Raw genomic sequence first — 24,946 nt, forward strand, 5'->3', positions numbered from 1 at the left:
AACCAAATTTACTTTATCGGCTTCTGATGTTGAGATGGCTCCGCTGTCGCATTAGGAAGGATATTCAGGGGAACAAGCCACTATGTTCACAAAGGGCTTTTCGTTTTCATTTTTCATATTATCAGTGCATTTTATTTAACCGAAGTGCTGTTTATGTGTCTTTTTCTTTCCTTCCTTTCTTTCTTTTTCTCTTTTCTTTTCCTTCCTTCCTTCCTTCCTTCCTTCCCCTTTCTTTCCTTCCTTCTTTCCCTAACCATTCCTTCCTTCCTTTCCCTCCCTCCCTTCCTTCCTTCCTTTCCCTCCCTCCCTCCCTCCCTTCCTCCCTTTCCCTCCCTTCCTTCCTTCCTTCCTTCCTTCCTTCCTTCCTTCCTTCCTTCCTTCCTTCCTTCCTTCCTTCCTTCCCTCCCTCCCTCCTTCCCTCCTTCCCTCCTTCCCTCCTTCCCGTTAAGACAGCGGGAGACTCCGTCCGTTTCTGACTTGCGCAAACTCCCGGGGGCAGTGGAGGCACTTTGTCTTCACTCGGCCACCGTCCGCGGGGACGGGGCCGGAGAGGGGGCGGGGCCGGGAGTATTTTGTCTGCCGGCAGCCGCCGTCCCGGTTAGTAGTGCGCGAGTTCCGGGCCGGTGGAGCCCGCTGGCGTTGCCGGCACCATGGAGTCGCCTCTGAGCCCCGGCCTCTCTCACCGAGCGGATGAGGACTGGGGTGAGTGGCCGGGGAGCGGGGGCGGGGGGAGATCCTTCCTCCTTCCGCCCGCTTGTGGGGACAGGTGTGGGCTAGCTCGCCGCTTCCGTCCGCGTCTAGCGTCGCCGGTCGGGGTCGGCCCTGGCAGCCGCGAGCGTACAGCGCTGCCCGGTTGGAATTCTCGGTTTGCGCCGTGGCCTCCGGGAGGGAAGCAGGTCCGGCGGTTGTGTGGGAGCGAGGAGGGGCGGGGCGATGGCTGTGACCACCGCAAAGGCCGCGTGGACGGCGGGCGGTGATCGCCGTGGAGCGTGTCTGTAGGTGCGACGGAGAACCGGAGTGTTTACAGAGGTCTCCGTGTCGCAGCTGCTTCTCTTGCTTTAGGCTGATATCCATGAGAGAGAGAGAGAGAGAGGCAGAGACCCAGGCAGAGGGAGAAGCAGGCTCCGTGCGGGGAGCCCGACGTGGGACTCCATCCCGTGACCCCGGGGTCGCGCCCTGGGCTGCAGGCGGCGCTTGGGCTGCCCTGATGTCCATTTTGGCTTAGAACCAAGGCCCCTGACCTTGGGCCCCTGACTGCCTGCAATCTCACCACTTAAAAACGGACGTAATTCTGATCGCCCTCCTGAAACAGCTTTTTTTTTTTCTTCTTTTTTCTTTCCCTCCTTCCGTATATTCTGTGGTCAGGAAGAGTCGGATGGAAGGCGGTGGGAACGAGAGTGGGGCAACGTCGTCATCCAGGTTATCTAAAGGAACCTTTCTGCTTCGTGCCTTTGTTGTGCGACGTAATCCCAGTGCTGGGATTAGTGGGCCTCAGGGAGAAGTTGGGACGGCGCAGGTCAAGGGGCCCTGTAGTGACCCGACGCCGGTTCACCTGCTTTGGAACTTGGGGGAAGTGGGGAGAAACCCAGACTCCCGTTCGTATTTTACCCCCTTGAGCCGTTATTCTGAGTATCAAGAGTGCAAATCTCAATTCCGTTTTATTGAACTGAAGCCCTCATTTTGATTTTCCACGGACAGAACTTCTCTTCAATTGTATGCAGCGCGAGATTTGTGTTGTCCTTGGCAGATTTCTTAAAGCAGTTGCTGGAAAAAAACTGTAGGGCTGTCAATTTCAAGCGTTATCTTTCTGAGCCAAATACAGCTGTAATAGTAAGAGTTACCGTTTATCTGGCGCTTTATTCGTGTCAGGTATCCTGCGGTGCTTTTACATGCATTATCTTCTTTATTTTTAAAAAAATTTTACATTTATTTATTTATTTATTCATGATAGAGAGAGAGAGAGAGGGAGGCAGAGACACAGGCAGAGGGAGAAGCAGGCTCCATGCAGGGAGGGGCAATCCTGGGACTCCAGGATCAGGCCCTGGGCCAAAGGCAGGTGCCAAACCTCTAAGCCACCCAGGGATTCCCCCTGCATTATCTTCTTTAATCCTCCCAGGAGGGCCAGTAGTTATTTACGAATTTACAGATGAGAAAACTGAGGCTGAGAAAGACTGAATGTGCAATCTTCCAGCTAGTGAGTGGCCCAAGCAGGATCAGAATCAGGTTTGTCCACTCCAGAGCCTGTGCCCTTAGTCACTATTCTATAATGCTTTCCTTAATTATTTCTGCAGATTTGATTCTTCCCAAGATCCACCCTCCCATCCCGTTTTTTAATAAATCTATTTCAGAGTATCAGGTAGTTACGATTTTTTTTTTTGGTAGTTACGATTTTTGATCAGCTAGTCAACTATTACTTTTTCATGGTATTTTCTTTCTTTCTTTTTTTTTTTTTTAAAGATTTTATTTATTTATTCATGAGAGACACACACAGAGAGAAGCAGAGACGCAGACAGTGGGAGAAGCAGGCTCCATGCAGGGATTCTGATGTGGGATTCATTCCTGGGTCTCCAGGATCATGCCCTGGGCTGAAGGCGGTGCTAAACCGCGAACCACTCGGGCTGCCCTTTTCATGGTATTTCTTTCTTTTTTTTTTTTTTTTTGTATTTTTTTTTTTTATTGGAGTTCAGTTTGCCAACATATAGCATAACACCCAGCGCTCAACCCATCAAGTGCCCCCCTCAGTGCCTGTCACCCAGTCACCCCCACCACCCGCTCACCTCCCTTTCCACCACCCCTTGTTCATTTCCCAGTTAGGAGTCTCTCATGTTATGTCTCCCTCACTGATATCTCCCACTCATTTTCTCTCCTTTCCCCTTTATTCCCTTTCATTATTTTTTATATTCCCCAAATGAATGAGATCATATAGCGTTTGTCCTTCTCCAGTTGACTTACTTTACTCAGCATACCCTCCAGTTCCATCCATGTGGAAGCAAATGGTGGGTATTTGTTGTTTCTAATGGCTGAGTAATATTCCATTGTATACATAGACCACAGCTTCTTTATCCGTTCATCTTTCGATGGACACCCAGGCTCCTTCTTCCACAGTTTGACTATTGTGGACATTGCTTCTATAAATATTAGGGTGCAGGTGTTCCAGCGTTTCACTGCATCTGTATCTTTGGGGTAAAAAAATGAATGAAAAATCTAAATGTGAGACAAGAATCCATCAAAATCCTAGAGGAGAACACAAACACCCTTTTTGTACTTGACCACAGCAGCTTCTTGCAAGATACATCTGTGAAGACAAGGGAAACAAAAGCAAAAATGAATTATTGGGACTTAAGATAAAAAGCTTCTGCACAGCAAACGAAACAGTCAACAAAACTAAAGGACAACCTACAGAATGGGAGAAGATATTTGCAAATGACATATCAGATAAAGGCCTTCTCATGGTATTTTTTTTTAAATTTTTATTTATTTATGATAGTCACAGAGAGAGAGAGAGAGAGAGACATAGGCAGAGGGAGAAGCAGGCTCCATGCACCGGGAGCCCGATGTGGGATTCTATCCCAGGTCTCCAGGATCGCGCCCTGGGCCAAAGGCAGGCGCCAAACCGCTGCGCCACCCAGGGATCCCTCCATGGTATTTCTTAAACTACAACTGTGGGGCACTTCCTAAAGGCATAATTTTGTCTTCTGATACTCAGGCTGCATTTTGCTGATTAATCTGATAAGTTGATGCCTAATGTTCTTTAAGAGAGCATTCAATTTTTGTAGTCCGTTCACTGACTTAACTCAGGTATCCTGCCCTGCCCCTTCCTGAATGTACCGATTTCCCATTGTTTTCCAGGCTTTTCTTTTCAAACTGCTAACACCCTTGGTTGCACACTTTAATTCTGATTTGTTAGGTATTCAGTAAGTAGGATAGATTTTGCGGGCACTAAGGTGAAACACTACTGTCTGCTACTGTTTTTTTGTAGAATATATTCTTTTTCTGGGAGTTGCCATTTTGAATATTCCAAGATTTCACTTATTTGATTTTTTTTTTTAATACTAGAAGGTAGCGGGCAGCCCGGGTGGCTCAGCAGTTTAGCGCCGCCTTCAGCCCAGGGCGTGATCCTGGAGACCCCAGATTGAGTCCCACGTTGGGCTCCCTGCATGGAGCCTGCTTCTCCCTCTGCCTGTGTCTCTGCCTCTCTCTGTCTCTCATGAATAAATAAATTAAAAAATAAATAAAAATAAGTAGAAGGTAGCCAGTTAAATTTAAAAATTCAGATTATGTAATTAGTACTTGTGACTCTAACAACTTGAATAATTAAATGAAAGTGATTAACTCAGAACAGCCTGTGGTAGGATGTGCTTTTTTCCTTTCACTGGGTAATGAAATTTAGAGCAGTGGTCAACAAACATTTTCTGTAAAGGTCCAGATAGTAAGTATTTTAGGCTTTGTGGTCCTGTGGTCTCTGTTGAAACTACTCAGCTCTGCCGTTAAAGTGTAAAAGCAGCCATAGGCAATGTAAACTGAATGTGTAAATGAGTATGGCTGTGTTCCCATACTACTTTATTTATGGACACTGAAATCTGAATTTCACATAATTACTTTATTTTGTTTAAGATTTTTACTTATTTTTAAGTTATCTCTCACCCAACATGGGCTTGAACTCACAACCCTGAGATCAAGAGTTGCATGCTCTATTGACTGAGCCAGCCAGGTGCCCCCTGAATTTCAAATAATTATTTTTAGTACTTAATAGGCTTTCTTTTTAGTAGTTTTAGATTTACAGAATAATTGAGTGGATAGTACATAGAATTCTATATACACCCCCCTCCACCGCCAATTTCCATATTGGTAACATCTGTGTTAATGTAGTAAATTTATTACAATTAATGAGCCAATATTGATCCAATATCCTTAACTAAAGTCCATAGTATACAATAAGATTCCCTAGGTGTTGTACATTTTGTGGGTTTTGACGAATACCTAATGTCATGTATGTACATATCCCATAGAATAGTTTCTTGTATCTAAGAAATCCTCTGTGCTCCACTATTCATCCCTCCTTCCCTCCTGAGCAACCACTGATCTTTTCACTATCTACCTGTTTTTGCCTTTTCCAGAATGTCATATAGTTAGACTTGTTAGTAATTAGCTTTTTCTTTTTTCTTTCTTTTTTTAAAAAATATTTTTATTTATTTGTTCATGAGAGACACACAGAGGCAGAGACAGGCAGAAGGAGAAGCAGGCTCCCTCCAGGGAGCCCAATGTGGGACCAGATCCCAGGACCCTGGGGTCATGACCTGATTCAAAGGCAGACACTCAACCCCTGAGCCACCCAGGCATCCCTGGTAGCTTTTTCCACTTAGCAACATGCACTTAAGATCTGTCTATGATTTTTCATGGCTTGGTAGCTCTTTTTTTGAAGCACTGAATAGTAATCCATTGTATGGATCTACTACAGTGCATTGGTCTCTCAGCCTGCTGTAACAAAATACCATAGACTGAGTGGTTTAAATCACAGAAATTTTTTTCCCCGACAGTCTGAAATCAGGCGCCAGCATGGTAAGGTTCTGGTGAGGGCTGTCTTCCTAGCTTGTGGATAGCTGACTTTTCACTGTGTCCTCACAAGGCAGAGGCATGAGAGGTGAAAGGGGGAGGAGGAGAGAAGTGAAGGGAAAGGGAAGAGAATGAGAGGGGAAGGGGTTGGGGAAGGATCTCTCTCTCTCTCTCTCTCTCTCTCTCTCTCCCCCCCCGCCCCTCCCCCCCTTTCTATAAGGCCACAGTCCTATCAGATTAGGTACACTGGAGGGGGTTATGGCTTCAATAAATAAATTTGGGGGGCACAATTCAGTCCCTAGCACAGTTTGTTTATCCATTTATCTATTGAAGGATATCTTGGTTGCTTTAAAATATTGGCAATTATATATAAAGCTGCTGTGTTCATGTGCAGCTTTCTTGTGTGGACATGTTTTCAAATCAGTTGGGTAAATACCAAGAAGCACAATTGTTGCATCATATGGTAAGAGCATATTTAGTTTTTCAAGAAAGTTCCAAACTGTCTTTCAAAATGGCTGTGCTGTTTTGCTTTCCTGTTAGCAGTGTATGTTCTTGTTTTTTTTTTTTTTTTTTTTTTTTTTGTTCTTGTTACTCCATATCCTCACTAACGTCTGATGTTGCCAGTGTTTTGGATTTTAGCCATTCTAATTAGTGTGCGTGGTATATTGTTGTTTTAAGGTTTGCTTATTTATTAGAGAGAGAGTACATGTGTATGATGGGGACGGAGGGAGAGGATCTGCAGCAGACTCCCACTGACTGGAGCTGGACTTGGGGCTTGATCTCATGACGCTGAGGTTGTGACCTGAACCGACATCAAGAGTGACATCAAGAGTCTGACGCCCTGACTGAGCCCCCCAGGGACCCCCCATTGTTGTTTTAATTTGCAGTTCCATGATAATCTGTGTTGGAAAGCATCTGTTCATTTGCTTAATTGTCACCCGCATGTCTTTCCTCTCCTTGTCTTCTTTTCCTCTGTCCCTCGCTGTCTCGAGAAACCTCTTGCTACATGTAAGGTAGTATATACAAAGTCAGAAGTTTCTGTCTGCTTCTGTGGTTTCTTTTATATCATCAGTGTCTTCTGTGAAAGTTGGCCTTCCAGTGCTGACCATGCAGCCCGGCCCCCCTGGTGGCCACTGCCTTGCCTGAAGGCCTGGTGAATGGTGGCCATTTGCATTCTTGGAACCTTTTTTGCCATCTGGGCCTCTAAAGGTGGGACAGTCACCTTGCTTTTCACTGCTATTTTCAGCTCTTACCAGCTCACTCCCTTCTGCATTCCACTGGGCTCTGTGGCCCTGCTGGGACGCTGCTATCATTTCACTGTTCCCCATTTCCTCTGGGTGATCACTCCCCCCTTAGCCAGGTCAGTTCCACGCATGCTCATGATCACCGTTCTCTTGCTTACACCCTTGGTACCTTTGCAGTTCTCTCATGGATGAACCACAAGCTTGGTTAAATCTAAATGATGATGATAGTAATCTGAAACAGGCCTTGAAGTGTGGTCTGACTGGTCATATTTACCTGGTCCTCTCATTCTCCCACTCTGATGGTTGTGTTGTTGTTGTTTCTCCCACTACCTAATCTACCCACTTGCCAGCATATTTGCTTTCTCTTCTCTTGTTGGGAACCATATGCCATAGATCCCTCCTCTTTAGTCAAGAGTGCTGCTCAAGACTTCTTCCTTCTGTTAGGGAGCATATCATCATTTCCCTCTGTACCAGGTCATCTCTCCTAGTAATAAACACATAGTTGTTGCTCCTATTCCGAGTAAAGAAAAAACCCTCAAAATCCTCTTTAGATATTACTTCTCTAGCTGCTACTGCATTTCTTTTTATTTTACAGCAGAATTCTTTTTTTAAAAATTTTTTAAATTTTTATTTATTTATGATAGTCACACACAGAGAGAGAGAGAGAGAGAGAGAGAGGCAGAGACATAGGCAGAGGGAGAAGCAGGCTTCATGCACCGGGACCCCGATGTGGGATTCGATCCCGGGTCTCCAGGATCACGCCCTGGGCCAAAGGCAGGCGCTAAACTGCTGCGCCACCCAGGGATCCCTACAGCAGAATTCTTAAGAAAAGAAAAATAAAAACAAACCTTGTTCACTGACTCCAGTTTCACTTTTCTCATTGTCTCTTGAACTCCCCACAGCCAGGCTCCACTACTCCACCGAAGCTGCTCTTACTAAGGTCACCACTGATTTCCATTTTGTTAAACCTGGTGGCCATTTCTTATCTTTCTAAACTGACAAAAAAGAAATGAATACGTAAATGGTCAAGGTCAGGTGGGAAAACTTGCTGCTCTGAGGAGGCTAAAAATAATAGCTACCATAGTTTACTAATATGGAGGAACATCTAGGTATTGAAGAGGATGTTGGAATAGGCAATAGATTTTAGAGATACTTTAGAGGTGACCAGCACCACCACTTTCTTTTGGATGCTTCAGGGGTATTTGATGGATATACATTTATCAACCTACTTTCAATTGTTTTTAAGCCACAGAGAAGTTTTTCTCAAAAACCGCAGGAAATGAAAAGATCAGTACAGTGATACCCTGTATTTTTCCCTCATCTAGATTTACCAACTGTTAACACTCTGCCACATTCACTCTTCCCCATACTTTCCTTCTCTTCCACCATCTGAAAGTAGCTGCAGAGAATATGAAACTCGTAAACATTTCCTCAAATATGTTCTGAGAACAAGGAAATAGGTATTTTTATTTTATTTATTTATTTTTTAAAAGATTTTATTTATTTATTCATGAGAAACACAGAGAAAGAGAGAGGCAGAGACCCAGGCAGAGGGAGAAGCAGGCTCCATGCAGGGAGCCTGACATGGGACTTGATCCCGGGTCTCCAGAATCAGGCCCTGGACTGAAGGCAGGCGCTAAACCGCCAAGCCACCTGGGCTGCCCCAGAAAATAGGTATTTTTAAGCAGCGCGAATTCATACTAATACCTATAGTATAAAGCCAGTGCCGCAGGTTTTTTTTTTTTTCCTCACCTTCTTACATTGTATACTTAATTTTAACATTTTTGTTGTTGTTGTTGTGCCGCCCCCCCCACCCCCCCGAGATAACAGGTTTATTGGGAGAACTTATGTACAGGGAGTCCAGGAGTGCCTGACTGGACAAAGCATTCACTGCTGGGTTGCATTTCTTTTCTCTGTGGAAATCCTGATTGCCAATAATATCATGTGCTTTTACAGTCTCACTCTAGCTGCTCTGTTGAAAATAGATTGAGGGACAGGCAAGGGCAGAAGCAGGGAGACCATTTGGAGGCTACTGTAGCAATCCAGGTGAATTGCAGTGGTGGTGGTGGAGGTGATGGGAGTGGTTAGATTATGGATACATACAAATACATCCACTTACACATATGTATATAAACACATGTATTTTTTTGAGGTTTATTTTTTTAGAGTGAGCGTGGGTGGGGAGGGACAGACTGAGACGGAGAGATTCTCTCTCCAGCAGACTCCCTGGTGAGTGAAAAGTGGATAAACCTGTGTTCAGTAATTAATGTTTCAGTATTTTATTTTATTTGGAAATGATCTAGGTAGTCAACAGATATCCATCATTTAACTTACCTTACTATAACTTTAAAATTTCAAGTTACCAAAAAGATTTTGGAAACACCTTTTTCTTTTCTTTCTTTCTTTTTTTTTTTTTTTTAAAGATTTTCCTTATTTATTAGAGAGCAAGAGCAGGTGCACAGTGCATGTGGAGGGAGGGAGAGGGACAAGCAGACTCTGGGCTGAGTGTGGAGCCTGATGTGGGGCTTGATTCAGAGCTTGATCTCACAACCCTGAGATCATGACCTGAGCCAAAATCAAGAGTCAGACATTTAACAAACTGAGCCACCCAGGTACTCCCATATACATTTTTAATTTAGATTTTAAAATTTTTAAATAGTTCCAAAACTAAAGAAAATTAAGAACAGTTGAATGCCCTTGACACGGATTCCCTGTTAAATTTTACTACATTTACCTCATTTCTCTTTCAGTAGAGAGAGATCTGTTGACCCATTATCTTTAAATACTACAGTATGTATCCCCTCCCTGCAAAGCAAGGATACTCCTGTATTACTACCATGTACTCCTTCCAGTCAGGATACAAACATTGATATATCAACTATCCATCTCAGATTTTGCCACTTGTCTTAATGGCTATTTTTCCTCTCTCAACTAAAATCCTACCTGCAAACGCACATTACTTTTACTTGTTTGGTTTCCTTAAAGTCCTTCAGTCTGGAATGGTTTTATTAGTCTTTTTCTGTCTCTTGTGTCCTTGACGGTCTTAAAGAACACAGGTTTTCTATTCTCTAAGATGACCCTAAACCTGGGTCTGTCTAGTTTCCTCATGATCAGAATCAGGCCATGCATCCATAGCGGGAATGCCTGAGGAATCATACTGTGCTCTTCTCAGTGAATCACATTTGAAGGCATAGTATGTTGACCTGCTAGTTGGTATCTGCTAGATTTCACTACTGTGAAGTTACTATTTCCCCTTTTGTATTTGCTTACTGTTTGTGGGGGAGATAATCTGACATGATGCCAATATCCTGTTCCTTGTGAAACCTACACGCGCCGCCAGCCCTAGCCTCTATTGACAGTTCCTGCCTATGTCAACTACCACTCTAATGTCAAATGGTGATTACCTCTGTCATTTTAAAATTATTAATTGACATTGTACTGTAAGAACTTTGTGTGTGTGTGTGTATGTATTTATTTCATTATGGACTCCTATTTGATTCAGTGGGTTAAAATTTGGTACTCCCATTTTATTTCAAATGCTCAGATTTCCCCCAGTTTGACCAGTGGGAATCCATTCATATTAGTTCTTTTATTCTTTTGACATATTCCAGTCATTCTCTGAGAATTTCTTATTTTCTGGCATAGCAAGATTTTCCATTCTTGTGCTTTCCATGCTTCAGCTCCGAAATCAGCCATTTCTCCAAGGAGCTCTTTAGTGGACTTTCATTTAGTGAAAGATGGCAGTTAGTATCTAAGATCTGAGCACACAGTATTTCTATTGCTACTGGGATACCACTGTTCTAGGACCTTTCAGCCCACGGAACGAAGACCTGTATGTGTGTACATATATACACGTGTATACAAACACCTTTAACTGTTCTGTATACATATATTTTTTTTGAAATGGGCTCATACTAATACTTCCAATGCCAGTCCAATATCTTAGGGTTCTTTTTGGCTCTTTCTGTTCCATGTTTGTGCATCCTTACTTAGTAAGAAACCTGGCTCCAAGTATCTTAGATATATTTGATTATTTGCTCAATTGATTAAGGCATTTGTTCAGTGTCATCATTCTCTTAAACACTCAGGCTGTCTCTTCCATCTGCCACTTTGTTCTTCCTCCTGCCTTATTTCCTTGGCAGCCTGGGCATGCTGCCACCAAAACTGGACAGCCCCCCTCTCACACCATCCCATTTCCTTGGATACCAGGCACATTGCCACAGATGATGACACAGAGAGCCCCATCATCCTCATTGCCTTGCTTCCTCAGAGGCTGACATCTCAGTGATGGAAAATGTCTGGGAGAAAAGGAAAGATGAGATGGGAAGGAAGAATGGGAAGGAAAGGTAAAAGCCAGATTATGGGTATATAGTTTGAAGACAGAACTGGTTGGATTTGCTGGTTGTTTGAATATGGAGAATTAAGAAGAGAAGTAACAGTGACTCCACCCAGGGTTTTGGTTTGAGCTCCTGGGAGAATTGAATTGTGATTGACTGAGGTGAGGACAAAGCAGTAGGGGGTTTGGTGGGGGTGACTGCGGGCTCAGTTTGGGATGTGCTAAGTTGGAGACCTCCAAGACGAGGTGTCCAAGAGATAGACTCAGTATGTACATGCATCTTGAGGTACGGGCTGGAGATGTGTATTTGGGAATCCTTGGCATTTAGATGCTATTTAAAGCCATGAGCTCAGCTGAGATCACAAAGGAAATAGAATAGATAGAAAAGTTTATGCTGGACCCAGGGACAATTTCGTGCCAGGAGATAGGAGGAACCAGCAAGGTAGGGTCAGCCAGTGAGGTGGAGGTAAACCAGGCGGGTGCTGTAATTTGGAAGCCAAGTGAAGCATGTGTTTCAGTTAACAGGATCAGCAATGTCCAGTGCTGCTGATAAGGAAGATGAGGACCTTGAATCTACCATTGGATTTAGGTCGTAGAGGTCGTAAAGGTCGTTGGTGACACTGATAACCTGTTGTGTGTGTGGGAGAGGTGCTTGGTGAAAACAGGCTCCGGAAAGAATGGGAGAAGAGAAACGAGGCAGCAGTTGAGAGAACTCTCAAGGGTTGCAGCCTGTCTGTGAGGCACAGAGCCACCGCTGACCACTTAAGTGTTTTCGGCTCTGCCACCGAGTTTTAGGTTGTCCTTTGGCGAGAGCTGTGTGAATAACCTTTCGTTACTACTACACACAATTTTTTGCTAGGTATTATTTTGCTGTAGGTTAGTGAAATGATTCTGTCACTGGCCGAGTTAATGATAGACTGGTGGTGTAGCTCCTGTATATGTTACGTGAGGAAATCTCCAGAGCAGTTTGAGTGGCATGATACAAGGGAGTACAAAAGCAAACATAGATTTGGAAAACTCTTTGAAGTTCTTGAGATTCTGAAAATGTTAGAGAAAATGGACACTTCACAGATTGTATGGTAATCAGCCACCTTTGACTTTGTCAGCGTCTTGACCTTTCTCTATAGGAAGTTGAATCAACCCAGATTATTAAAGAATATTTTCTGTGTCTATAAATTTCTTGGTTTATAATGGAATCTTATCAGGAAATTAGAAATAGTTAGATATGTTGAAGTAAATTTAATGACTTAGATAAGCGAGTCTTTTATTGTTTAGATGGAAAATTGGTTGTACCCTTAACTAAGGCTTGGATGGTGAAATGTGGTCCATGGGCTGCCATATTCCTCTTCTGTCATCACTGCTGATCAACCATGGTTCATTCATTTATTTTTTCTTTTCTTTTCTTTTCTTTTCTTTTCTTTTCTTTTCTTTCTTTCTTTCTTTCTTTCTTTCTAAAAAAATTAATTTCAGAGGTAGAATTTAGTGATTCATCAGTTACATATATTACCCAGTGCTCATTAATTATATCACATACTTTCCTTAATGCTCATCACCTAATTCTCCCTCCAGCAATCCTTAGTTTGCTTCCTATAGTTCAGAGATTCATGGTTTGCCTCCCTCTCAATTTTCATCTTATTTTAACTTTTCCTTCCCTTACCCTAAATTCATTTGTTTTGTTTCTTAAATTCCACATAGAAGTGAAATCATGTGGTATTTGTTTTTCTCTGACTGACTTATTTCGCTCAGCATAATACCCTCTAGTTCCATCCACATTGTTGGAAATGGCAAGATTTCATTCTTTTTGATGACCGAATGATGTTCCATTGTGTATATGTATATCACACCACATCTTCTTTATTTTTTTTTTAAGATTTTATTTATTTATTCATGAGAGACAGAGAGAGAGAGAGAGAGAGAGAGAGAGCGAGAGAGAGGCAGAGACACAGGCAGAGGGAGAAACAGGCCCCATGCAGGAAGCCTGACACGGGACTTGATCCTGGGTCTCCAGGATCACACCCTCGACTGAAGGAGGCTCTAAACTGCTGAGCCACCCTGGCTACCCACATCTTTATATATTCATCTGTCGATAGACATCTGGCTCTTTCCATAGTTTGACATAGACATTGCTGCTATAAACATTGGGGTGCATTTGAATCACTATGTTTGTATCCTTTGGATAAATACATAGTGCAATTGTTGGGTCATAGGGTAGCTCTATTTTTAACTTTTTGAGGAACCTCCATAGTGTTTTCAGAGTGGCTGCACCAGTTTGCATTCCTACCAACTGTGTAAGAGGGTTCCCCTTTCTAACCATGGTACGTTTTCATGTTGAGCCCAGATGTAGCCTCAGAATTACTGTTAGCAATGTTCCAGAAAGTCACTACCATTTAGTCCAGTGTGACCTAACATAAAACTTGTTTGTTAATCCCTGGTAAAAGGATTTAGGTCACAAGTTAAAAATTGTGTGGAAAACAATACGTGAATTAGAAACAGCTTTGAATTGGTTATCATTTACACTGCTAGAGTTTATCGATAATAGTAATGGCTAATGAGAACCCATACTAGAGCTGGCATAGAGATGCATTGCTTATTCTTTTATTGGAACATTGAATTGACAACTAATCTCTATTCCTTTTTTTTTTTTTTTTTAATCTCTACCCTTTTGTGCAAAGATTCTACTCTGTTTGCTGAACTTGGCTATTTCACAGATACAGATGACCTGCAATTGGATGCAGCAAAGGAAACTTATGTAAGTATGTACTAGGGGAGAGTTATTGAGTAATAGGATATTTATTGCAAGATGATTTCAGGGTAACAGGGTTTAGGCTAATGATTTGTAAGTTTAAATAATTTTTAGTGTTAATTATGAAAGCAGCTATTTTTTGCTCAGTAAATTTTGGATTGTAGAAATTGCATCTATCTTGGTAGAAGACTTGTATTCTAAGTGTACCTTTGACTCAAGGGTTGAGTGACTTTGGAAAGGCCACTTAATTGCTTACCTTTTGGCTTTTATAGATATTTTGCTGCATAAGGGCAACATAAGAGTGTATGTGAATCATGGATCCAGTCAAGTAGAACTTAATTCCTTTTTAAAAGCTTATGTATCCTTAATGTAGAAAGCTCTGAAATTTAGACATGTCCTTACTTTTTACTTTTCAGTGGTTACAAGTCTGTATAAAAGCCATTATTATAGCACTTGGAATCCTCAAAAATACCTTTTTTTCCTTTTTTGTGTTAGTACATAGTACATTGGCCTACAGAACTTTTATTTTGTCTTACTCTTTAATGGATGAGGTGCTGTTTCACTTGGAAAGTAATTCAGATGAATAGAGTGATTTTTATATGTACATCAATCAGGTTGGATATTTGTTACTTATTTTTAAGCTCCTTTTTTAAAAGATTATTTACTTATGTTAAGATTTTATTTATTTATTCATGAGAGACATAGAGACAGATGCAGAGACATAGGCAGAGGGAGAAGCAGACTCCTCGCAGGGAGCCTGATGTAGGCTTCAATCCCAGGACCCTGGATCATGACCTGAGCTGAAGGCAGACGCTTAACATACTGAATCACCCAGGCACCTATATGATATATTTTTTTGATAAGTACATGAAATTATAATAGTTTTTGTTTACTTTATGAGATTTTGAGAATGTACACTATTGATTAAATTGACTTTAAATATTAGGCAATTGCCTAAACTATTCATTTACAACCTCTACAGCTAAAGCCACCAAGAAACACCATGGTAAGTTTGAAAGGTTCAGGGAAATATGATCCTCATTTTGTAACTAACATTCTTACCTTATACAAGGTGTTCAGTCTTTCTGTTTCTTAGTTTTTCTAGTATAAAGTTAAGGGATTGGATTAGATGGTTTCTGACGGATCTGTTAGCTTTTTTTTTTTTTTTTTTTTAAAGATTTAATTATTTATTAATGAGAGACACACACAGAGAGAGGCAGAGACACAGACAGAGGGAGAAGCAGGCTCCATGCAGGGAGCCTGACGTGGGACTCGATCTTGGGTCCCCAGGATCACGCCCTGGGCTGCAGGCGGTGCTAAACCGCTGAACCACCCGGGCTGCCCTCCTGTTAGCTTTAAAATTATGTTATTTTCTTCTACGCATGAGTTTGCCATGAGAAGTCATGGAAGAGCCAGAATATAGAAGCACAAATATGTTTCACCTTATATAAAATAGGCCTTAATGTTAAGTTTCCAAACAGATAAATATCTTTTTTTTAAGATTTTATTTATTTATTCATGAGAGACACAGAGAGAGAGGCAGAGACATAAGCAGAGGGAGAAGCAGGCTCCATGCGGGGAGCCTGATGTAGGACTAGATCCCAGGACCCCGGGATCACGACCTGAGCCGAAGGCAGATGCTCAAACGCTGAACCACCCAGGCATCCCTTAGAAAAAATTTTTAGGTTGGGTAATAGCAATTATATTATTTATGACAAATTGTGTTTGATAGTTTGATTTCTAGGTCTGTATTTTTTATTCTTCTAATAATTTTTTGCTGATTTAAAACCTACAGGAAAACAATTTTGATAATCTTGATTTTGACTTGGATTTGATGCCTTGGGAAACAGGCATTTGGGACATCAACAACCAGTTCTGTACAGGTAATGATGTATTTCATTGGTAAAAATTTTAACCAAAAGAAAAAAAAATTTAACCAGATCCATTTTATTTCGTAGTTTGGTAATAGTCAACATTAGGTGGGGTTATTGGGCTATTTTGATGGGTTAAAGAATTCTAGAGACTAGATACTCTGCTTCTGAGGTGGCAGTGCACACGTAAGTGTCTTGCCCAAGTGGATATAAAGAATTTCATAAGTATATTTCAGACATATAATAAAGAATTCATATCAGAAATCCTGATTTTGAATTCTGTATAATATCTTTATAAGAGGTTAACCTGTCTGAGAACCAAACAGTACTTAGGGAATCAGAGAAAGGCTTGGGGTTATCAGAACTTAGGAAGTTGGTATGGGGGGGTCCCTTGCATTTGATATACATACTTCTGCGGAGTATGTATATACACCACCTGGCTGATGCTAGTGTCTTTAAGGGGCCCTGATGAAGTAGGATGAAATTTAGATGTACTAAGAGAAGCTGGGACCTGGAGCAAACTGTCACTTGTGGGATGAAGCTGATGGGAGGAGGAAGAAACCCCTTTCTCTCCTTTCTTTGCTTTAGCATCTTTCCAGTATCCCCCATTGATAGGCCTTAAAAGGGAGCCAGCTGGGACATGTCTTAATACTGTGCATCACAGATTATATATAGGAAGTAGACTTAAGAGCTGAGTGATAGTGGGTAAGTCAGCAGCACATCCTCCCACCCAAAATGCAGTCCTCCTGGCCCCTGCATGTCCGAGTCCCCCATTTTATGTATTTATGTGTCTTGCTCAATGTCTGTCTTCTCTCATAGACTATGGGCTCCCCAAGGCCAAGGTTCTGGTTATTGTTGTTATGTAACTACTCTAAAACTTAGTGTCTTAAACAATATTGTATTATGCTCCCAGAATCTGTGAGTCAGGAATTTGGACAGGGTACACCAAGAATGGCTTGTCCCTGCTCTGTGATGTCCAGACCTCCCCTGGGAAGATTGAAGGCTGGAGTAGCTTGAAAGGTGGGGGCTAGAATAACCTTAAGACTCACCTCACCTGGGGATCTCTGGGTGGCGCAGCGGTTTGGCGCCTGCCTTTGGCCCAGGGCGCGATCCTGGAGACCCGGGATCGAATCCCACGTCGGGCTCCCGGTGCATGGAGCCTGTTTCTCCCTCTGCCTGTGTCTCTGGCTCTGTCTCTGCCTGTGTCTCTGGCTCTGTCTCTGCCTGTGTCTCTGGCTCTGTCTCTCCTTCTATCTCTCAAGAGTAAATAAATAAAATCTTTAAAAAAAAAAAAAAAAAGACTCACCTCACCTCATGCTCCTCAAAAAGAAAAAAAAAAAAAGATTTCTTCACACATCTCTTGCCTGGCCTGAATGGCTTGATGGCTAGGACTGTGGGCTAGAGCACCTGCACATGGCCTTACAGTGTGGCTTGGCTTCCTTTCAGTTTGGTGGTCTCAGGGTAGTCAGACTTCAGAGGTTCAGGTGTGGGTGTTCCAGCACACACAGTAGCAGCTGCATTGCTTCATGTAACCCAGCCTTGGAATTCATGTAGCATTACTTCATACTCTGTTGTTTGAAGGAGTCAGAAGCCCACCTTGATTCAAACAGACGGGAAGTAGATGCTACTTCTTGATGGAGGGCAAGATCACATTATAGATTGTGAGGGATGGTAGATATTTTGCAGCTAAGTTTGGACAACGTTGCGTGGGCTGCCATTGCTCAATAAGTTTTTACAAATACATTTTATCAAAACATACGGACATTTTTGTGAGTTTTAATTGCATCGTCAAAAATGTTCTCCAAAATAATTGTTTCTGAATTCTTACGTTTTTGAAAGTTTTTTTGGGAGGAATCCATAATTTTTTTGCATATGGTGTAATACTCAAAAGGTACAAAAAGTCAATAGGGTAGAAAACTGTCTCCTTTTGCTGTTGTTCCTTAGCTAACGTGGTCTCCCCAGACACAACCATAGTTACCAATTTGCTGTGTTTCTCCTTCCAGAGAATTAGTGCAGATGGGAGTAGATGTGTACATGTACACATATATAATTTATTACATAAATGGTAGCATACTGGATACACTGTTTTTTGCATCTTGAATTTTCATTTGATGATAATGCTTTGGTGACCTTAGCTTCTGATATGATTGAATTTTAAGAGTAGATTTTACCTTCCTTACTTGGTTCTGAGTTTATATTGTTCAGTGGGAAAATTCTTACTCCATGTTTTTCAGTTAAAGATGTGAAAGCAGAAGCTCAGCCACTGTCTCCAGCCTCCTCAAGTGGTTCAGTGTCCTCTCCTCAGTCGGTGGACTCTTGCTCCTCAACTCAGCACGTTCCTGTAAGTAGCCAGTCCTCCTGACGGTTTTGGTTCTAATGCTGTCTGGGACATACGCATCTGGAGGGGGCAGTCGTCATTTATGAAGCGTGGCTGTGAGCCTTATGATCTCGTTTAATCCCGGGAACCCGAGTTTCGAGGAGGGGCCTCGGGAGAGCCAGCAAGCTCTTCCTCTCTGCCTTTGCCCTTTTCCCCCGTGTTCCTGCCTTCATGGTTTCATTGTTTCTTTGGTTTCTTCACACTTTACCAGTATCCAATATTTTTTTGTTCATTAGCTTACTGCCTTTTATCCCTGCTACCCTCTCTCCTGCCTGTCAGAATATATGTTCTTTGAGGACCGCGAAGACTCTAAAATGGTCTGATTCGTAACTCCTTGGTCATAGAACCTAGAATGGATTCCTTAATGCAGGAATGCCTGGTACTACCTTTGTTTCTTTTTCTTTTCTTTTCTTTTCTTTTCTTTTCTTTTCTTTTCTTTTCTTTTCTTTTCTTTTTCTTTTTCTTTTTCTTTTTCTTTTTCTTTTTCTTTTTCTTTTTCTTTTTCTTTCTTTTCTTTTTTTTTTAAAGATTTTGTTTATTTATTCATGAGAGACAGAGAGGCAGAGACACAGGCAGAGGGAGAAGCAGGCTCCGTGCAGGAAGCCCGACACAGGACTTGATCCTGGGTCTCCAGGATCACGCCTTGGGCTGTAGGCGGCGCTAACCCGCTGAGCCACCCAGGCTGCCCTCTTTTCTTTTTTTAAGGAGATTTTATGTATTCATTTGAGAGAGAGAGAGAGAACACACTCATGAGCAGGAAGAGAGGCAGAGGGGAGAGTGTGAAGCAGACTCCTCACTGAGCCGGGAGCTGACTCAGGGCTCTATCCCAGGACCTGGAGATCATAACCTGGGCTGAAGGTAAACACTTAACCATCTGAGCCACCCAGGTGGCCCCTAGTACCACCTTTGAATGGGGCTAAGGTTTTTATAAAAATCTGGTAATGTCTTAAAAATGCTTTTGTTCTCCAGACAAAAGCTCTGAGTGTGGGAAAAGGAAATACCAAAGTATTTAGGTATTTTTTTGAATGGAGGAAGGGGAAATTTACAAAGAAAAATTCAAATTAATATTTCAGTACATTATATCTGCTGTAAATTGAGGTATCCTCATTCTGGCAGACTCAGCATCTAGTCAACTATGAAGTCTGGACATTTCAATCCAGTTACTGTCTCTGTGATTCATTTTCTCTAACCCTGCCAGGCCATCATCATCTCACCAGGATTAAGTCAGTAGGATTTTAACTCACCTCTCTGTCTCCTGACTCCCCCAGCTTTTCTTAGCAGAGGAATCTTCAAAGAGAAATCTTTCAGAATTACAAATTTCATTGTGTCGGTTTTTGCTTAAACCTTTTAATGACTTCCCAGCCCTTACAAGGATGAAATTCAGACTCCGGGAGTACTAGGCCCTTTATGACCTGCCTCCTGCTTACTTTTCTGGTCCTGTTTCTCACTCTTCCTTCCTATCTTCACATTCCCCTTACTTCTAACCCTACAACAGTTCCTACCCAAGAGCTCCCGTGCTCTTCAACTCATTTAGCACCTATGCCAGACACTGTTCAGAGCCTGGCAGTGAATAAGAGCGCTCATATCTCAGCTCTTAAACTTGTAAGTTTTTGTACATGCTCTCCTGCCTGGAATAGCCCTGTTTTTTTCCTTCCTTTGAAAAACTCCTGTTCATCCTCTTTTAGTCCCAGTTCAAAAAGAACTTTCTCTGTGAAACTTTTCTCTGATTGCTACCACTGGAAGTTCTCTGTGGCCCCACAATTTCTCCAAATCATTTAATTTTTAAAAATTTAACTTATTTGGGGCATCTGGGTGGCTCAGTCTGTTAAGTGTCTGCCTTCAGTTCAGGTCATGATCTCATGGTCGTGGGATTGAGCCCCCACTTGGGCTCCCTGCTCCTGGGGGTTGGGGGGGTTTCTTCTCCCTCTCCCTCTGCCTGCAGCTCCCCCTTCTTGTATGCTCTCTCTCACTCTCTGTCAAATAAAATCTTGGAAAAAAATTTAATTTATTTGAAAGTCAAAAAGTATATAACAACATATATTTACAGAAGCTTGATTTCTTTTCTTTCCTTTCCACCCATCCTTACACAAAAGGTAGCATACTCTATACTTTTGTTATGCATCTCGCTAGTTTAATTTGGTGGTATATCTTGGAGGTAAGTCTAGTTTTAGGATACAGGATATTTCTCATTCTTTATATGGGTGCTTGGTGTTGCATTGTGTGGATATTTCTTACTTTCTTTAGTGATTTCCTTATTGATGAACCTTTGTGTTGTTTTCAGTCCTTTCCAGGCTCAAATAATACTGTAGTGAATAACATTTTATATAAGTCACTTCATATTTTTGCCAGGATATCTTCGGGATATATTCCCAGAAGTGAGGTTGTTGAGATGATGATGACTACATTTGTAATGTTGTGGATCGTAACCAGGTTTCCCCCTGTAGAGTTGTATAGTTGTGTGGTCTGATTAGCGGTGTGGAAGAGGGCCAGTTTTCCCATCATTCATATGCAGCATGCTTTTGTTCTCTTTAATTCTAGGTGTGGTTGAACATCTTCTCAAATATTTCATATGTTTAAGGCCCATTTATATTTCTTTTTTATTGATCTATCAGTTCAATTTTGGTCCACTTTTATATTGGATCGTGTTGATCTTTTCTCTTCAAATTTCTAAGTTTTATTACATATTAGGATTGTTAGTCCTTAGTTTGTGAAATAAGTTAACAAGTACTTTTTCTTCAATTTGTCATTTTTCTTAAAGCTTTATGTCTCGTTTATTTTCTCCAGGCCTTATCACCCCCAGATAGTTTACTGTCTACTTCCTACAAGCAAGGCTGTGCCTTCTGTAGCCACAAGACAACCATTAACATCAGAAAATAAATGTTGATACATTACTTTCATCCAGTCAGCCTTCAACTCCCTCCTAGATTGTGCCAGTTGTCCCAGAGATGTCCCTTAGACTGGCAACAGCATCTCATGTAAAATCAAGCATCATATATGGTTGGCTTGTCTCTTTCATTTTCTTCAGGTAAAATGGTTCATTCTTCCTCAACTTTCATGACCTTGTCACTTGTAGAGACTAAAGACTAGTTATTATGTAGAATGTCCCTCATTTGGGAGTCTGATGTTTCCTAGGGCTTAGATTCAGGTTTTGTACCCATGGCAGGAATCTCACCAGGATGATGCTGTGTCTATCTCATTTACTTTTGATGAAGTGGCACACAATTTCAATTTGTCGTTACTGATAAGCTTCGCTTTGTTCGCTTTGTTAAGGTAATGTCTGCCAGGCGTTTCCTCTGTGAAGTTCTTTCTCTCTTTGCCATAAATAAGTATTCTGTGAGGAAGTACTTTAAAATTATGTTAAAAAAGTCCGGTTTCTCATCAAAGCTTAAGTTTATCCATTTACTTCTTTAAATCAGTATGGACTCATGGTTTCTTCTTTTATTAACAGGGTGTAATCCATTTCTGTAATTATTCAGATTCTGTGTTGTCTTGGATTTGGCCAGTATGACTCCCTTCATACTGACTCCTGTGTTCTTTTAACATCTCTTCATTGGGCTGTGACACCCTAGATTAGGCTGACCCAATTTTGATGCCCTTATCACCCTGCTCTGACTCCCCGTGCTGGTTGTTCCCCCCCATCACCACGTGAACACTCTCTCCACCTGCCTTAGTTTGGGCTCTGACACTCTACCAGCCTACCTGTCTGTGTGGATGTTAGTCTTGATCTGCCCCATCTAGTAGCTTTAAGGTCAATTTATTCAGCAAGAAGTATTTTTGTTTGCTTGTTTATTTGTTTTTTAGATTCCACATATAAGTGAAATCATATGGTATTTGTCTTTCTCAGTCCGACCTGTTTCACTTAGCATAATACCCTCTAGATCCATTCATGAGTAAGAAATATTTCCTGAGTGACTATTAACACATAGTTTTAGTAAGTTTTTATTTTTATTTATTTATTTTTAAAGATGTATTTATTAGAAAGCACACATGAGGGGGGAGGGACGGAGCTGAGGGAGAGGGGGAGGGAAAGAATCTTAAGCAGATTCCCTGCTGAGCTTGAAGCCCAACGTAGGGCCCGATCCCACTACCTGGAGATCATGACCTGAGCCAAAATCAGGAATTGGAAGCTCAACTGATTGAACCACGTAGGCACCCCATAAGATTTTATATTTCATTTAAATATCTGATCCACTTGAAATTATCCTGGTATATATGAGATACAAATCTAATTTTTATGTTTTCCCAAATGACTATCAAAAGAATGGTTCCAGTACTAAAAGTTCATCTTGTTTTCACTGATTTCAATTTTGTGTATGTATTTTAAGTTTATATAAATGATGTTATATTAGATCTCTTTGTATTTCTTTTATGTATTTATTTAGTTTTTAAAGATTTAATTTATTTATTTGGTGGGGAGAGAGAGAGAGGGCACAAGTGGAGTGTGGAGTGGCAGAGGGAGAGGGAGAAGCTGACTCCCTGATGAACGGGGAACCCGATATGGGGCTTGATCCTGGAACCTTGGAATCATGACCTGAACCAAAGTAGATGTTTAACCCACCGAGTAACCCAGGCACCCCTGTATTCCTTTTAAAAATCATCACAATATATTTTTTTAAGATTTTATTTATTCATGAGAGACACAGAGAGGCAGAGACACAGGCAGAGGGAGGAGAAACAAGCTCTCTGAAGGGACTCGATCCCAGGACCCCAGGATCATGCCCTGAGCCTGAAGGCAGATGCTTAACCACTGAGCCACCAAGGTGCCCCTCATCACAGTATTTTTAAGATCAATTCATATTGTTCTGTGTACGTCAATTTGTTGAATCTAACTGCCCAACACTTGGTGTATGTGTTCACTGTAGTTTACGTACATCAGTGAGCGTTATCAAAAATGTCCTTTTATAGGCCTGTGTGAGAATTCTTTTCCAGCAGTGGAAGTGTTCAGTGGTAGAGTGTAGACACTTAATTTGACAAGTATTGCCATCTTGCTCTCTAGGTACCTGTGGTAGTCTGCAATCCCAGAGAAGTACTTGAGGATCCTTGTAGCTTCTCTTTGCTGCTAATGCTCAGTGTTGCCTGGCTTTCTAATTTTTGCCAGATGGTGTAATTTTTTGTTTGTTTTGTTTTAATTTGTATTTCTTTGGTTACTCACTGTTTTGAACATTTCTTTTTAAAAAAGATTTTAATTATTTATTCATGAGAGAGACAGAGAGAGAGAGGCAGAGACACAGGCAGAGGGAGAAGCGGGCTCCTCTCAGGGAGCTGGATGTGGGACTTGATCCCAGGACTCCAGTATCACACCCTGAGCTGAAGGCCAGATGCTCAACTGCTGAGCCACCCAGGTGTCCCTGATGATCTCTTTACATGCTTATTAGCCTTTTGGATTTGGATATTTTTTCTTCTATAAATTGTTTATTTCTGTCTTTTGCATTTTTCTATTGAGTTGTTTTTTTCTTTTTCTTTTTTTAAAGGTTTTATTTATTTGAGAGAGAGTGAGTGAGAGAGAGCGAGCCAGCACAAAGGAGGTTGGGGAGGAGTAAAGGGAGAGAGCCATGTGGGGCTCCATCCTGGGACTCTAGGGTCATGACCTGAGCTGAAGACAGATGCTTAACTGACTGAGTCACTCAGGTGCCTAGAATTGTTTTTTTCTTACTAATTTTCAAGAATTCCCTCTATGTTTGAGGTAGTAACTTTGTTGGGTTTAGATGTTACATATATCTTTTAAATTTCTATTATCTATTAGCTTTGCAGTCTTTATTGAGTAGAAGTTTCTAATATTGAGTATTCAGATTCATTTTTTTTTCACTTTGCCTTTTTCGGTTTATTTTTGAAGTTTCTTTCTTTTTTTTTTATTTTTAAAGATATTTATTTATTCATGGGAGACACACAGAGAGAGGCAGAGACACAGGCAGAGGGAGAAGCAGGCTCCATGCAGGAAGCCCGACGTGGGACTCGATCCTGGGACTCCAGGATCACGCCCTGAGCCAAAGGCAGATGCTCAGCTGCTGAGCCATCCAGGCATCCCTTGAAGTTTCTTTTTTAAGAAGTCTTTCTCTGCTTGTAGGCCAAAAAGATATTCTCCTATATTTTTTTCTATTAACTATATGGTTTACCTTTCACATTTAGATTTCTTAATACCTTTAGAAACTACTTTAATATGTGGTGTTAGTTAGGAATCTAGTTTTAAATTTCTCTAGTGAACCAATTTCCCCAGTTGTATCACCTTTATAATCATTCTGTTAAAGAATATCTTATGTCTTGGGGCTCCTGGGTGGCTCAGTCAGCATCTGTCTTCAGCTCAGCTCATGATCTCAGGGTCCTGGGATTGACCCTGCTCCTGTCAGGCTCCCTGTTCAATGGGGGGTCTGCTTCATGCTCTCCCTCTACCCCTCCCCCCAGCTCATGCTTTCTCTCTCTCTTTCTCTCTCAAATAAATAAAATCTTTTTTTTTTTAATAAATAAAATCTTTAAAAACAATAAATTTGACTTTGTTTGACATTTGCATTTCTTTTAATTGAAATGGCTGTTCCAGTCCCTGTCCATTTTTGACAAATATTTCCCCCAGTATATACTTTTTAACTTTGTTTATGGTCTGTTTTTCATTATAAAGTATTTTAACTGTTGTTCAAATTTCTTCCTTTATGGCTTCTGAATTTTTTTTAGGGGACCTACCTCATGCTTAGAGTAAACAAGTATTCTCTTAATTTTTCGTTTAGTAATCTCATAGCTTATTTTGAAGATGGCATGATGTATTTATGTATGCTTATTGCATTATTATGGTATTTTGACATCTCTTCCTCTCAGAATAGAAATGCTACTTTT

General features: G+C 41.5%; 1 protein-coding gene across 1 annotated transcript in view; it reads left to right on the plus strand.

Moving 5' to 3' along the window:
• The first annotated feature begins 551 nt into the window (after positions 1–551).
• The window catches only part of ATF6 (activating transcription factor 6), a 198,332-nt gene continuing 173,937 nt past the window's right edge, over positions 552–24,946 (plus strand). The window contains exons 1-4 of the mRNA XM_041773611.1: positions 552–702; positions 13,806–13,882; positions 15,672–15,759; positions 17,982–18,088. Coding sequence (XP_041629545.1) covers positions 651–702; positions 13,806–13,882; positions 15,672–15,759; positions 17,982–18,088 — 324 coding nt within the window. The 5' untranslated portion in view covers positions 552–650. The remainder of the gene's footprint in view (positions 703–13,805; positions 13,883–15,671; positions 15,760–17,981; positions 18,089–24,946) is intronic.

Source organism: Vulpes lagopus, chromosome 11 (genome assembly GCF_018345385.1).
Source record: "Vulpes lagopus strain Blue_001 chromosome 11, ASM1834538v1, whole genome shotgun sequence".
Lineage (NCBI taxonomy): Eukaryota > Metazoa > Chordata > Mammalia > Carnivora > Canidae > Vulpes > Vulpes lagopus.